The sequence below is a fragment of the Tiliqua scincoides genome, chromosome 3 (genome assembly GCF_035046505.1).
Source record: "Tiliqua scincoides isolate rTilSci1 chromosome 3, rTilSci1.hap2, whole genome shotgun sequence".
NCBI classification, from domain to species: domain Eukaryota; kingdom Metazoa; phylum Chordata; class Lepidosauria; order Squamata; family Scincidae; genus Tiliqua; species Tiliqua scincoides.
Genome location: NC_089823.1, coordinates 19,353,232 through 19,369,934, shown reverse-complemented (window position 1 = coordinate 19,369,934; position 16,703 = coordinate 19,353,232). Strand labels below are relative to the sequence as shown.

Here is a 16,703-nt window from a genome sequence, read left to right as displayed (position 1 = left end):
CTCTTCTGTCATTTGCAGCTAATTAGTTCCTAAGTAAGAAAAAGTGCTTATTTCTGGTTATGACCTGTTTAATGACATCACTTCCTGCCTAATGACATCACTTCCAGCACTCAGCAAGCATCTTGAGTGCTATTCAGGCCCACTGTATGAAATGAGTTTAACACCCCTGTTTTTGTTGGCACAAGTCCAAGGAGAGAAAAGGGGTGGGCAAGCTGTCACCCCATTCCTTCTCATCAGTTTTGCCCCCTCACTGCCCCAGTTACACCGCCCCGCGCATCCCCTATGGAGGTGAGAGTCTTCTGAGTCCAACAGAGACTGTGCTCATCTGCCCAGAATGACTGTAAGTAGTAAAAGACACTAATTCTGTTTTTTTGTGAAAACTGGAAGTGACATTTTTAATGCCTTAAGGCCTCTGCCGGGCTCAGAAAACCTTTCTGGGGGGTGGGAAGGTATCCCCCCATATGCATGGATTCATGTATCTGCAGAGAGTTTTGGAACAGAACCTCGCAGGTATGAGAACATGCCTGTATATTAATATGAAACCTACAAAAACCCAGTAAGGTAAATGGATATTAGCACAATATTGCAGTTGGGGGTAGAGGCAGAATGCTTGCTGAGGATCACCTACTGAGATCATGGCAAAGGCAAGTTTCAAATCAGGGACTTCCTCATTCATAGCTCAGCCTCTTAGCTCAGTGTGCTACACAAGCTACCAATTTTCTGCATTTCAGTGCCATTCCACTGCTATCAATGATATTCAAATCACCTTCAATTACGAAGTGCTTTTGTATAGACTGCCAGCAGTAGTTTCTGTTCAGATTCTTTTCTACAGTGTGTATCCTCAATTCCAACTGCAACAATTGCAAATTTTACTGTAGGATCTTTTTCGCTCTCCCGCCTTCTCCTACCCCAGCTGTCCTTTCTTTTAGAGAGAAGCTAAATCATCTTGACAGAGATCTGGAACTTTCTAAGCCTTCATATTCATCAGGAATGCAGAGCCCTGACATCTACTGAAAAATACCTCGTCTGTGTTATTTCTTTTAAAATGGAATAAGGAGGGAGGGGGATGTCAGGATTTTTACCTTTGTGAGTTACACAGGGCCAACAGAGTTAAATACACCTTCAAGATGACAAAAATGCATTTGGTATGCGGTGTGGTGAAAAAAATCAAATAGCTCCAAGACAATAATTTAAAATTTCATTTTCTTTTATCAATATGATACTGAATTAACTCTGAGGTACATGCCAAAGACTTATCTACCACAAATAATTCATATTCTTTCAATCAAAATGCTGGAGAAGGAAATATAAACAGGTTCTCAGTTCTACCAAATTATCGAATGCTTTCAACCAGCAGGAGCAACCTGCCTGTTATTTCCCCCCTTCTTTCTGCTTGTCTTATTCTATGAAGCTCCATGTACTATGTTTATCACATAACACACTGGTGTACTGCAAGTGATCTGCAGGTGTGCCACAGAAATTTGGGGTCATTTATTAGTAGGGCTATTGGGGTTATGGCCCCCCCCCCCACTCCTGGCATGATGTGCCTCGTCAATTGTCAAAAAACCAAAGGTGTGCCTTGTCAATTTTTAGAGCCTTGTCAGTGTGTTGCGAGATGAAAAATGTTGAAAATCACTGAGATACACAATAGCACGTGTTAGCTGTAGGACAAATAGCATAAATATACCGGTTGAGACTAATTATTCGTGTGGTTTCCGTTCCAAGCACTCATGTGGATGGCAAAAAAACGCACTATAGCAAATCAATTTAAAAAACAAAGTTTCTTTGCTCCAGTGATTTAAAAACAGCCTTGATGACTTTTGTGATGTAAGATAAGAGTCATTAAGAAGACAATCCATCAATCTTTTGTCCTCCAAGAGCTTACACAGAGCTGAGTGTTAGAGTTGCAACCCTTTGTCTGGTAAAGAGTTGTATGGAACCTTGGATGAGCAGGCACACAAAACAGCATACACCAGCAGAGTTCTTTGAATGCAGTGGTTATATTTCAGAGCAAGGGTTATCACAGGTAGAGTAATCAGTAAACAGTCCTAGTCAGCACAATGAGCAGTCAGTCCATAAACAACAAATCCAAATCAGTTTTCCAAGACACACAGTCAAAGTTCATTCCATGGTCAGTAACAACATGTATATACTCACATCCAGCCTCCCAAGTTACTGGCAGCAGTTCAGTAGTCTCCTGCTACACTCCTACTGCTGCACTGGAAGCTCAACAGACCAAACATTAAGTAGTTGGAGTGGCCAATCAGTGTAGGCTAAGCCACACCCAGGGTGAGGCAGACACAGGTGTTTGCTGATCCTGCTGACTCCAGCAATCTGCACCTGTTCCTGAACCACCTTGTTGGCTGTGTTTCTGCCTTATCCAGAACATAGACCTGACATCCTCCTCCTTGGTTCAGGACAGTTTATCCTGCTCAGACCCTTAGCCCCAGCATCATACAGTTTTCTTGATGCTTACTTGTGGATTGCACTTTTGTTAGTGCGTCCGCCACGTTTTGGCTGGACTCGCAGTAGGTCAGGGAGATAAGACCATCAGAAACACATTGCTTTACGTTATGGAAGTGCACATCAGTGTGTTTCGATCTCCCCCTTACGCCAGGTGTCGTTGCCATCTGTATGGCCGCTTGATTGTCTTCCATCACGTTAATGGGTTTTGGCACTTGTATGCCAAGATCCATTAGCAGTTGGTTGTGCCAAATAAGCTCGGTGCACATTAGACTCAGTGCAGCAAATTCCGATTCACATGTTGACAAAGACACATGTCTTTGTTTCACAGTTTTCCACCCAATTAAGGCTCCCGCTAGAAACAGTGCCATTCCTGAGGTAGATTGCCTAGTTTCAGTGTCTGTGGCAAAGCTTGCATCTACATATGCGGTGAGTCTCAGATCACCCTTAGGTTCTAGGTACAAGGACATGTCTATTGTCTGTTTCAGGTACCTTAATATATGCTTTGCTGCTAGCCAATGTCTCTGCGTGGGTTGGTTCGATGCTCTGGCTAACAAATTGCACGCCATAGCGATGTCTGGCCTCGTCCATTGGCTAAGGTACATCAGACTCTCCAGTAATGACTTGTACATTGTGGTATCGAACATGGGACTGGGTGTATTATCTTTATCAAAACCAGTCACCATAGGAGTCTTCACCCCATTACATTGCTCCATGTTGAATTTCTTTAGCAATAGGGCTATTTTTTCTCTTTGCGAGATCTTATAGCCGTTAGACACCTCTGTAATTTCCACCCCAACATATTTGCGTATCTTACCCATGTCCTGTAATGTAAACCTTTTTTTCAATACCTCAACTAGTTCATTTGCTTGTTCTGTTGTTTTGCACAGTATAGCTAAATCATCCACGAAACATAGCACTATGCATTTTCGCTGGCCTTTACCCCTGGTAAACACACATGGGTCAGCTATACCTTGGTGGAAACCTTCGTCTTTCAGTGTCTTAGAAAGGTATTGGTTCCATTCAAACCCTGATTGCTTGAGCCCATATAGACTCTTCTTAAGTAACCAGAATTTCTTATCATTTTCAGGAGTTCCTGTAGGTTTTCGCATGTAAATGGTATGTCTTAGAGGTGCATGCAAATAAGCAGTTTCGATGGATCGAAACCATCCTCTGCTACCAGGTTATGGGCCCAGCAACTGCTGAATTGGTGGGCTGGTGAGCTACAAGAGCTACTGTTGCTGTTGCTGTTAAAGTTACAGGAGGCTACAACTCAAGAGAGCATGGAGATGAGTGCAGTCACAGCCTCTGGGTTCCTGATAACCCGGTTAAATGGACATAACTATGCCACTTGGTCTTGCAAGGTTACATTGCTACTGAAGCGTGAGGCCCTGTGGAATGTGGTAGTTGCTCCACCAGATTTGGGAGCCCTTGATGAGGAAGATGATGCAGAACTTATAGAGGCCTACCACAGGGACAATGAAAAGGCTCTGTGTATTATTGGCCTGACTTTGGAGGATCAGCAGCTGGTCCATATAGATGGTCTAACCTCAGCAAAAGACTGCTGGGATGCCCTTCGAGCTATTTAAGTAAGGGACAGTGTCAGTGCACAGATACACCTAATGCAAAAATTGCTCAGGGCTCGCCTCCAAACAGGAGGAAACATGCTTAATCACCTGGAGTTTATGAAACGAACTCTAAGGGAACTCCAAGAACATGAGCTAATATTTACTGACCTTCAGCAAGTGTACATCATTCTGTGCTCACTAGACGAAAGCTATGATCAATTTGTAGCAAACTTGGAAGTGATACCATGAGCGGAATTAACACTGAGAGCTTACACTCAGCCCCTCCCTTCACCAATGCAAAATGATCACCTTTCTTTCATGCTCAGGGGGAAGGGAGGGGTCCCCTCCAGAGAGAAAGATTGATGGATTGTCAGCCAGCTGTCCTCTCTCTCTCTCTCTCTCTCTCTCTCTCTCTCTCTCTCTCATTAAGGAGGCTGTTGTTAAAGGACTGTTCAGTTTTTTAAACTGATTTTAAAGGGGTGCATTTTCCCCTTCTCCAGGGATCAGCACATTCCTTCTCATTTGCAGGGGCCATTCGTGTTGAGTCAAATTTGTGTATAAAAAATCCGTGTATAAATAGGCTGGACCTGTACTACCTTCTGGTATGTTTCAGCAACGCAGGTGCATTTGGGTAATCTCAAGGGGGGACAGATGACACAACACATACTGACTGAACTGCTGGTCTGACTCTCTCCTCCTCCCAGCCTATGAATACCTTGTGCCTCCCAAGTATCTTTGTTAGACAGGTGGTGCAATGCAAAAACTTCAGTGGTAGGGTGTAGTGGAGAAGTACCTATCTGAGGTTGCTCAAAAGCTACTTATGTGTATAGACATTGTGTACAATCCTGTTCTCTCACCTAGAGAGAATGTCTTTGGATTCTATACTGAATAAGGTGGGTATTAAGCAAGGAGAAGGGCAAAGAGCACAAGGCAGACCCAGAGGATGATGGAGAGACAACATCAATGATATATTACAACAACATCAAATAACATTGGAGGCTGCTAGAAGTGCAAGAACCAGAACTTTGTATCTTCCTCAACATCTGAAGTGGTATAAAATGAAGTAAAGAAGTACAATCCTGTGCAATGCAGTAGACAAGAGTGCTGCACTTGGTCAAGAGCACCAAAGTCTGCTCTCATCAAGCAGACAACTTGCAACAACCCTGGACAAGTCAGCTCTTTTTCAGCATTTGAATTCTCCACTGCAAACTGGGAATGTTGATGGCCTTTGTGTGGTGAGGATGAATGAGATAAGAATTGTAAAGCAACCTAAATGTACGGCAGAGACATAAAACAGTAAACATAAAACAGTTACCATAAATCAACTACTGCCTAGGTACTTCAAATGTTTTATAACTTCCTTCAGCATCATATTTAGACCACAAAAAATGAAGAGGTTGAAGCCTTGCCTCAACCATACCTGTTTCAGTGTTCTCTCCATATCAATCCCCTGGCTCCATGGCGCAGCTGGATTTGCAAGGCAATCACCTGCATTCCCTCTCCGAGAGATATCAATTTTCTGCCTTCGAAGATTACGGAAAGTCTCAGCCATCACAAGTACCCCATCATAAGTCAGAGCAGAGGTATACTAATTAAGTGAAGAAAATATGCATCAGTTTCATAGTTTTGTCCCCTAATAAAACCGATTCAATAGTAAACATCTGATCCCTCAATACACCAGGTTCCATGAATGGAATCTGAAAGTGACATCGAGTGGGTTTCTTCCTGAACACGAATGGTAGGAGCTTTGTGTTCTGAGGATAGTACTGGAATTCAGATTCAAAACTGCAGTAGTAAAAAAGATTAGATAACAGCTGATCTAGAGAATCCTAGAAGAATTGGAAATAAAAATGGTCATTTCCCCTTATATCAAATTTCTGTTGCAGCCTTCTGGACAACCATGTGTAAGACCCAGGCAAAGCGGGAGAAAGAACTGCTTTTCACTAAGCTGGCTTAGAATCATGAGTAACAGAGGTGGAGAGACAGGATTCTTTAAATATTTATACCTAATCATTTAGTATTTATTTGCTCATTTACAAAGCCTTTTCAGCCACACTAGACGCTGTTCCAGAACCACCTTTCAGAGCGCGATACCATAGTCTTTCGAGACTGAAGGTTGCCAACTATAAGGTTGCCAACAACAAAGCCTTGTGATTAGCTTATAAGAAAACAATGGAAACACATGATGGAAAAGTCTATATTTAATGCCCAAATATGCTGTAAAAAGTATTTATTAAAAAGTACAGGTTGGGATTTTTCATCTGTGGATTTTGATGCAACGCAGGTCATGTGACCATGTTGAGTCCCAACCTGAATCCTCCGAACATGACCTGAAGCGTCCCCTGGGCTTTCCTGTCTCTCAGAATGCCTTATAAATGCATTTTTTGCCCACTGAAGGCATTCTCAAGGTTGGGAGGCCAAGTGCGGATATTCAGAGATTCTTCGTGCCTTAATCCGCGGATTTCATTATCTGCAGATTTCAGTATCCACAAGGGTTCCGGGAACAGAACCCCCGCAGATTCCGAGGCATGGCCTGTATTTATATAAATAGGAAAACGTCTTGTGCCTAAAACTTTGGTTTGCAAGACACTGATCTACTGGTTAATAGAACAGAGCAGAATCCTAAAGTCACAGTTAACATTCCACTGATTTTCTTACATCCCAATTCTATGTAACTCCTTGTGTGGCAATGCAGTGGTGCCAACACAACTTCCACTGGATCTTGTAAAGGAGTTTCGGCATGTTGAGTGCCAGCACCTTGGGGTAAAAGAACATTGGTTCCATTGCCCCAGCAGCCACCACAGATTGGACTTGCACCAGCTTCATAACTGCTGCACATTGACCTGGGAGGGCAGATAAGATCTGGGAATTAGGTTAGGATTTGGGGCGGTTGGTGGGCAAACCCACCCCTTTCCTGGGCCTGATCCACCCCACCTATGCCACCTTTCCCATTCTGCCCACCCCCTGCACCATTCAATCCCCAACTTTCCTCCTGATCCCTGCGTGATGCACCAGCTGTAGTGGGTGACTGCAGCCCATCACTGAGTGTACCTGACTGCTTGCTGCTGGCATGGGCTAGATTGTGCTCACTAGCATGTTTGTGACCGTCGTAAAGCTGTTTACACCGTCCAAACACTTGTTCTGGCAGTGTCAGTGGCACTTAGGGTCAGATATCACTGTCCTTGTGCTACTGAGCTCATTTCTTTGCTCTCTACTTTTAGGTAGGATTTAGAACAGATTAAATAATTTTAACTAATCATTCGTATGCTAACCAATTACATTTAGGGCGCAGTCTTAACCAACTTCCAGCACTGACTTAGCTGCAATGCAGCCCCCAAGGTAAGGTAACAAACATGCCCTTAGCTTGAGGAGGCTCCCTTGACTATCTCCCCACTGCAGGATGCCGTGCACACCACATTGGCACAGCTATTGACTGTGCCCTTAAATACATGTGCATGTTGCAAATTTCTCCCTACCCCAGCTGTGGATCCTAGTTATAGAGTAGCTATTACTGTCTGCAGCACAATAGTTAAGGGCCCTCTGACATCACCAATGTATTATTTGATATCATTGGCACTTCAACAGCTTTTCTGAACTGAAGAGTAGGAGTGACATCACCAGGGTTTGCGCCACCCGCTGCCGGAGGCCAGCGTGCCACTCCCATGATGGACATGGGAGTTTTTAACAATTTTGGCTAGTAGTGGTGTCACCCCCACTGTGCACGTCACCTGGTGCAGCCTGCATGCCCCACAACCCCCTAGCAATGCCACTGAACAGTAGAAAGAGAGGTCAAAGCCTTTTCTTTCCTTTTCACAGGGTTGATGAGGAAAAGGTAAGCAATATATTTTGCTATCTTTCTTTGCCACAATCTGTCCAGGTAACATGTTGCACTAGACACAGTGCAGTCTAGAGGTGCTGCTATGGATTTGCATGATGAAAGATTGGAGTCGATCTTTGCAGAGTTGGGGTATGCAGAGGCAGTTTCTGTTGAATTCCCCATGCACCCTGGTGGCAGCTGAACTTGTCTTTACTACCTTGCTTCAGCTATTTTTAGCTGTCCTTTCATGCTTCAGCTACAGTTGTCACCCAATTAAAGAAATCACAGTCAATTGACTGATTAAGTCAACTGAGTAAGTTTTAGTTAATTAAATCTGCATACATTTGCATATAAAAGCAACAGTTCTGAGTTAAAAATGACACTGTTTTAAGATTATGCATACCTTGCAACAAGCACTGTTTTAGAATTGGTATTTCCTCCTGTGTGAGAGAGAAGGGTGGGTCTTTTCTCAAATGGAACCCGCTATTCACAGGATTTGTAAGTCCTTGTTTTAAAAACCACTAAGATTTTTTTTTTAAACCTGTTGCCTGATTAAATCAATCAGAAGTCTTAACTAATTAATTTAGAGCACAACCCTAACCAACTTTCCAGCACAGACCTAAGGGCAATGCAGCTTCAAGGTAAGGTAACAAACATTCCCACTCTCAGAATTACATAATTTTTTTCTGCCCCCTCAAAAGATACCAGGGATTCAACCTGGGGCATTCTGCCTGCAGTTGTTGTTGTTGAGGCCTCTGTGACTGCCCCCATCTGCAGGATGCAGCACATCCCCCATTGGCAGAGCAATGTCAGAGCTGGAAAATTGATTAGGATTTGGACCGTAATTGATTAATCAATGGACAGCCTAATCGTAAACTGCACCTGCATAGCCAGGCTGTATGACCAGAGCTGTATCCAGCACAGGTTAGGAGGCAGCTGGAAGCCTCCTTGGGGGTAAGGTGACATTTTCCCCCTTTCCTGTGTCAAGCTGCAGCCTGGCCAATGATGCATTTCGGATCTGTGCCAGCTAAACAGGAAAGCAAGTCCGGGAAGCCTGGTAGATCAAGAAGGGTGATTAAGTTATAGAGGAGGAGACCTCTGTTGATCCCACCCTCCCTGTTGGGCTTGATCCACTCCCGTTCTGCCTTCTCCCACCCTCTTCCAGCCTCCCTCCCCACCCCCCTGTGCCACCTGGTGTGAACCTACCTGCTCTGTCCAGTGCTGCTCCTGGATGCAGCACTGGTAGGCCTTGGCGCAGGCACTGCTGGCTCACGAGTAGTTGCAAATGTGCTTTATGGCACATTTGTGCACTCTCAGTCAGCGCAGCCAGCTCAAACATTTGGATTGCTCAGTGAATGTGGCAGCCCTAGCTATAGCACACACTGAACACAAGATTCACCTCAATCATGTTCTCATTGTGTTGATTTTCATATTGACGCTAAGATGTGATCAGTATAGACAATAGCGGTAGTGATTACCCTTTAAGACAAAGACCCTTGTATTATAAAACAGCTGCCAATATAAAGCATGCAGTTTAAATCAATCCACTCAGATAGCTGTTAGAAAATATGATGCAGAAAAGTACCTTAGGAGGGGTCTCTGATCCTGGATATTCTCTCTGATCCAGTTTCTTCCACCGTTGCATAAGTCGGGCAACCATAGGTGTACTGAAATCCACCAGCTGAAACCCTGTGACATTAGCTCCTCCATGCATAAACCTCTCCAAAGAAATATCCTTGAATCCCTACAACAGTGAAGTAATGCAAGGTATAATTTCACCTTGCATGCTGTTAAAAATTGCAAATGTATTTTAGGTCATGAACAACATGACCAGTTACACAAGTAACTGCAAAATAAACCAATTTACATTTAATTAAATGGAGAGAGAAATTCAGTCTAATTACAGTGTATTTTAAACAAAATTATAATATATTTATAACTATATTATAAATGAAGATTTCTAGAATGAAATCAATTTAATGCAACCTGTGTCTTTCAGCTAAATCAGGGGTGTCCAAAGTTTTTGGCAGGAGGGCAACATCATCTCTCTGACACTGTGTTGGGGGCAGGGGGGGGAATAATTTACATTTAAAATTTGAATAAATTTACATACATTTACATAAATGACTATATTAAAGATGAAAGACTGAAGTTCTTGAAATAGCTCAAGGCCTGTAAAAGGCCTTGCACAAAGCAAGACTGGCCTTTCCTTTGCTGCCACTACTGCATCACAGAGTGAAACAGCAAGCAGTGGAGGAAGCCCTCATCCTACAGCTCATGCGAGAGGTCAAACAGTCGCCCTCATGCTGAGAGCAGATGCCTCGGGCCAGTGCGGGCTCCAACAAATCTCCAGAGGGCCAGAGGCTCATTGGAGACTGGGGGCTCCCTGAGGGCTGCATTGAGAGGCCTCGAGGGCCGCAAGTGGCCCCAGGGCCAGGGTTTGGGCACCCCTGAGCTAAATCATGGCAGTGCAGTATAGTACTATGGGCCTTTTCCCATTCTGAATGATTAGTCAAACATGTTCCAAACAAATTTTAGCCATTGCAGGATAGCCTTGCAAATTCTTATGTAAAGGCCATAGCATGACACCTAGCCCACAATCTTGCTGGAAAGAATGGGCATACTTGTGTCTGAGCTTTAAGAAAATTACCAGGGAACCTTAGCTGGCAGGAGAAAAAACTGAATTAGCATAGTGATGTATCTTTGAGAGTTAGGTGTACTGGAAAAATGTAATATCCTGTCACAGAAGTTGTCATTTTTGTAAGGCATATGGTAGAATTCTGTATGGTTGGTTATCTTATTGCACTGATTGGAATGATCTATTTTGGGAGGAGCTGGGGGGGTATCTTCTAGTCCAGCCCACAGTCAATCTTTCTTCAAAGAGTATGCCCCTGGGGGATGGAGAGGGAAGCACTTCAGTGTCACATCAGATGGAGAGGCTCTGATCTTTCCCAGTGAGTCAAAGGTATATTACTCTTTTGGGTTGCACAGTCTCAATTTAACAGGGAAAAGAGAAATTACGCTATTAAATTAATTGTAAAAAAAATGAGTTCTTACCAGGTTTGCAAGGATGTAATGGTAGCCTTTAACATGCTTGCCAACGCTCACAATCTGCAGAAAAGAAAGAAAGAAAGAAAGAAACTCCTTGTAATGCTGCAAGTACTGTGTATAACATGATATATAATTTTAGTGGTATAATGTTGAGGGTACTTAACCTTGTCATTACAAAGGACCTGAGTAGAGATGGACAAGATGACCAATTTCACCTTGATTTTAATTGGAAATATCCAAATTACCCCCAGCAGACAAAAAGTCAGATAATTACTCTAAGCCAATCAGACATATGGAAAATGCCAGCCTGAAAACACCTTTGCTGCCAGCCTACCACCTTTCAAACACACACACCCTCACCCCTCTTTTAGTTACAGGTCCCTGTGTCAATGAGCACAAGCAGTAGTGGCAGCAAGCAACAGATTAGGCTAGAGCAGGGGTGCCCAAACCCGGGCCCTGGGGCCACTTGCGGCCTTTGGATGCTCCCAATCTGGCCCACAGGGAACCCCCAGTCTCCAAGGAGCCTCTGGCCCTCCAGAGACCTGCTGGAGCCCGTGCTGGCCTGACACAACTGCTCTCAGCATGAGGAGGACTGTTTGACCTCTCACCTGGGCTTTGGGACAAGGGCTCCTTCCACTACTCGCTGTTTCACGTCTGTGATGCAGCAGTGGCAGTGAAGCAAAGGCTGGCTTTGCTTTGTGCAAGGCCTTTTATAGGCCTTGAGTTATTGTGAGACCTTCATTCATTCATATAAGTTCCATCTCTAATATGTTCATTTATGTAAACATTCAAATTTTAAATGTAAATTAATTCTTCCCCCCCCGGCCCCCAACACAGTGCCAGAGAGGTGATATGGCCCTCTTGCCAAAACGTTTGGACACCCCTGGACTAGAGGGAGAGGATCTTTACAGGCATTTTTAAACTCTGCAAATAGCATTCTAGCACGCAACTTATTACTGAAGGGCATTGTGTGCTGTGGAAAGATCTTTGGACGTATAAAGCTGCCTGCAGCATTATTTCTTCACTATATTTACCACCTTGAAAGGAATAGCCGGATCCTTTTGCAGATCTATTTTTATGCCTTGCCTGTAATTATAATTGCAAAATACTCTAGTAAAAGTACAGTTTTCAAAATGCAAAAGACAAAGTCACAGGCCAACACACACAGGGCATTGGAAGTGTGGTGTCTCTTATAGTTTTTAGTCTTTTGCCATTGCTTGCCTTTCCCTTTACTATCAGTGCAGCATGACTAGAAATAAAAGAGAGGAGGGAACTTAAAAACAAACTCTCACAATGCCTTGTGTGTCAACTTGTGTATGTGGCTTTTGCTCATGGTGTTTGCAAAGATCCCTGACTCCCCACTCCCACACACTCCTGCCGCCACTGCCTATAGAGCTTCATGTAAAGGGGAGGTGTTTGTGGGACTGGAGGGGAAGATAGTTTGGGGGTGAGGATGAAGACTGAAATCCAATGAATTTCTCTGAGCAAAAAATGAAGTTTCAGTTTGAAAAGCTTGCCTCTACTTACGGTGAGCTGTTTGAGACCCAGCTACTCTTATTCCACACCTGAACTTGTGAGAACCTTGGCTGCATCCCTTGAAGGTAATAAGTTTCTTAATGTCTACAAGTTGCAACATGCAAATAGTTCCAATCATTATAACCTGAAGGAAATTACAGCTTCATTATTGTGTTTATGCACTCTTTGTTCCACAAGCAATAGGAAGTTCAATGCTGCTTTTGAAGGGGTTTGTTTGTTAGGAGAGGTCAATGGACTTTAGACATCTTTTAAAAAAATTCTATCACACATGCACCAGTTGAAAAAAACCTTGGAGGGGGAGTGGGGGGGGTGCAGCAACAAGCACCAAGGCTAGTTCTAAAGCAAAATCAGTTAAAAGCCCCAAGAAGAGGAGCAGATTGATTTTTGGGTGACTCAAGAGATCCTAATGAATGCCTCAATGTGTATAGACTGTAGTTTAGCACTTACCAGAGAAGCCTGATATCACCGGAGGTGTGCCAAAGAATGTGCAAAACCAATAATCACACACACACACACACACACACACACACACACACACACACACACACACACACACATCTCCACTCAGCCATGAAGCTTCCTAGGTGACCTTGTGCCAGTCAGTATCTCGCAGCCTCACAGAGTTGCTGTGAGGACAAAAGGTGGGAAGGAGCTACGTACTCTGTCCTGAGTTCCTCGGAGGAAGGGAGGTACAAAAAATGTGAAAAATAAAATAATACATAAAGTTTGGAGTGAAATCATCACACAATGCTACATAAAAATGGCCAGATAAATCCAGATCTCATTTAATTATTATGCTTTCAGTGGGTGTCCACTCTGACCTTGAGTTAGGCCCATTTGCACACAACTGTTACCCTGCAGGTGCCCCATCTTGTCTGATCTCAGAAGCTAAGCAGGGTCAGGCCTGGTTAGTACTTGGATGGGAGACCGCCTGGGAATACCGGGTGCTGTAGGCTTATACCATAGTCTTTCGAGACTGAAGGTTGCCAACCATTTGCACACAGTCCTTAAGTTCACCAGATGTGGTGAATTCCACCTGAGGTGGAATTCCCTACTCAATGACTGAGGGCCTATCCAACTTTCCAGTGCTGATGCAGTCATGTCAACGGGGTGTGTGCTGCATCCTAGGTTGGAGGGGCAGACCCAGAGGCCACCTTGAGGTAACAAATGTTACCTTGGGGTTGTATTGTGCCTGCATTGGCCCTGAACAGTTGGATAGGATTGGGCCCTGAGAAATCGAACTGCAACTACTAGAATGTGTGAGTAGAAGTAAGTATGCTGCCCTGTGTCTTATTAGCAGCAATGGACAAAGTATTAACCAGATCTGGAGAAGTAGATTTTCTTCCTGATAAAGGAAAATTCACTTATCTTCATCAGCCATTGCAATATGAACCTATTTGTCCTAATTATGGGCCACCTTCTCATATGAACCTGACCAGCAGATAAAGCCTTCAGAGGTCCTTCTCCATGTTTAACCTTTTGAAGTTAAACAGGTAGCTATTGGAGAATGGATGCTCTCTGTGGTGGTGCTCAAACTACGGAACTCTCTCCCTAGGAATATGTTTGCCTTGCAACCTTAGGAGCCAGTCAACGTCTGTCCTATTCACCTGAACTTTGTTTTGGATCTCTTCATTTTACTGTATCTTATTTGCTGTTATGGTTGCTCTGCTACTTTTATTATGCGTTTGTCTGCAGTTTTATTTTATTACTTCGGTTATGTTCTTATTATATTTGTTCATAAACCACTCTGCTAAAGATCTCCAGCAGCACATGGATCGTTTTAGCAAGGCCTGCCAAGATTTTGGACTGATGATCAGCCTGAAGAAAACACAGGTCATGGTTCAGGATGTGGACTCACTTCCCTGCATTGCAATCTCTGCGCACGAACTGGAGGTTGTCCATGACTTTGTGTACCTTGGCTCAACAATCTCTGACACTCTTTCTCTCGATACCGAACTAAACAAACGCATTGGTAAAGCAGCTACCACGTTTTCCAGACTCACAAAGAGAGTCTGGTCCAACAAGAAGCTGACGGAACATACCAAGATCCAGGTCTACAGAGCTTGCGTCCTGAGTACACTTCTGTACTGCAGCGAGTCATGGACTCTTCGCTCACAACAGGAGAGGAAACTGAATGCTTTCCACATGCGCTACCTCCGACGCATTCTCGGCATCACCTGGCAGCACAAAGTTCCTAACAACACAGTCCTGGAACGAGCTGGAAACCCTAGCATGTATGCACTGCTGAAACAGAGACGCCTGCGTTGGCTCGGTCATGTTGTGAGAATGGATGATGGCCGGATCCCAAAGGATCTCCTCTATGGAGAACTCGTGCAAGGAAAGCGCCCTACAGGTAGACCACAGCTGCGATACAAGGACATCTGCAAGAGGGATCTGAAGGCCTTAGGAGTGGACCTCAACAAGAACATAAGAACATAAGAACAGCCCCACTGGATCAGGCCACAGGCCCATCTAGTCCAGCTTCCTGTATCTCACAGCGGCCCACCAAATGCCCCAGGGAGCACACCAGATAACAAGAGACCTCATCCTGGTGCCCCCCCTCCCCTGCATCTCCCCTGCATCCATTATGGGGTACAAGCCATGATGTGTATGCGCAACCTCCTGATTTTAGAAATGGGTTATTTCTAAAATCAGGAGGTTGCGCATACACATCATGGCTTGTACCCCATAATGGAATTTTCCTCCAGAAACTTGTCCAATCCCCTTTTAAAGGCGTCTAGGCTAGACGCCAGCACCACATCCTGTGGCAAGGAGTTCCACAGATCAACCACACGCTGAGTAAAGAAATATTTTCTTTTGTCTGTCCTAACCCGCCCAACACTCAATTTTAGTGGATGTCCTCTGGTTCTGGTATTATGTGAGAGTGTAAAGAGCATCTCCCTATCCACTCTGTCCATCCCCTGCATAATTTTGTATGTCTCAATCATGTCCCCCCTCAGGCGTCTCTTTTCTAGGCTGAAGAGGCCCAAACGCCATAGCCTTTCCTCATAAGGAAGGTGCCCCAGCCCCGTAATCATCTTAGTCGCTCTCTTTTGCACCTTTTCCATTTCCACTATGTCTTTTTTGAGATGCGGCGACCAGAACTGGACACAATACTCCAGGTGTGGCCTTACCATAGATTTGTACAACGGCATTATAATACTAGCCGTTTTGTTCTCAATACCCTTCCTAATGATCCCAAGCATAGAATTGGCCTTCTTCACTGCTGTCGCACATTGGGTCGACACTTTCATCGACCTGTCCACCACCACCCCAAGATCTCTCTCCTGATCTGTCACAAACAGCTCATAACCCATCAGCCTATATCTAAAGTTTTGATTTTTTGCCCCAATGTGCATGACTTTACACTTACTAACATTGAAGCGCATCTGCCATTTTGCTGTCCATTCTGCCAGTCTGGAGAGATCCTTCTGGAGCTCCTCACAATCACTTCTGGTCTTCACCACTCGGAAAAGTTTGGTGTCGTCTGCAAACTTAGCCACTTCACTGCTCAACCCTGTCTCCAGGTCATTTATGAAGAGGTTGAAAAGCACCGGTCCCAGGACAGATCCTTGGGGCACACCGCTTTTCACCTCTCTCCATTGTGAAAATTGCCCATTGACACCCACTCTCTGCCTCCTGGCCTCCAACCAGTTCTCAATCCATGAGAGGACCTGTCCTCTAATTCCCTGACTGTGGAGTTTTTTCAGTAGCCTTTGGTGAGGGACCGTGTTGAACGCCTTCTGAAAGTTCAGATACATAATGTCCACAGGTTCTCCCAAATCCACATGCCTGTTGACCTTTTCAAAGAATTCTATAAGGTTCGTGAGGCAAGACTTACCCTTACAGAAGCCATGCTGACTCTCCCTCAGCAAGGCCTGTTCATCTATGTGTTTTGAGATCCTATCTTTGATGAGGCATTCCACCATCTTACCCGGTATGGATGTTAGGCTGACCGGCCTATAGTTTCCCGGGTCCCCCTCTTTCCCTTTTTAAAGATCGGCGTGACATTTGCTATCCTCCAATCTTCTGGCACCGTGGCCGTTTTGAGGGACAAGTTGCATACCTTAGTCAAGAGATCTGCAACTTCATTGTTCAATTCCTTAATAACTCTTGGGTGGATGCCATCAGGGCCCGGTGACTTATTGATCTTTAATTTATCAATGAGGTCTGAAACATCTTCTCTTTTAACCTCTATCTGACTTAACTCCTTGGTCAGGAGGGGCCGTTCGGGCAGCAAGTGCACTTTTAACAAGTGGGAAACCCTG

At 44.4% G+C, this 16,703-nt stretch overlaps 1 protein-coding gene across 3 annotated transcripts in view; it reads right to left on the bottom strand.

The window, feature by feature from the left end:
- GRIA4 (glutamate ionotropic receptor AMPA type subunit 4) overlaps window positions 1-16,703 on the bottom strand; it is a 286,480-nt gene that overhangs the window by 65,186 nt on the left and 204,591 nt on the right. For all 3 annotated transcript variants that reach the window (XM_066622011.1, XM_066622010.1, XM_066622012.1), the window contains exons 5-7: window positions 10,906-10,959; window positions 9,434-9,592; window positions 5,452-5,619 (exon numbers count right to left, since the gene is read on the bottom strand). In XM_066622011.1, coding sequence (XP_066478108.1) covers window positions 5,452-5,619; window positions 9,434-9,592; window positions 10,906-10,959 — 381 coding nt within the window. The remainder of the gene's footprint in view (window positions 1-5,451; window positions 5,620-9,433; window positions 9,593-10,905; window positions 10,960-16,703) is intronic.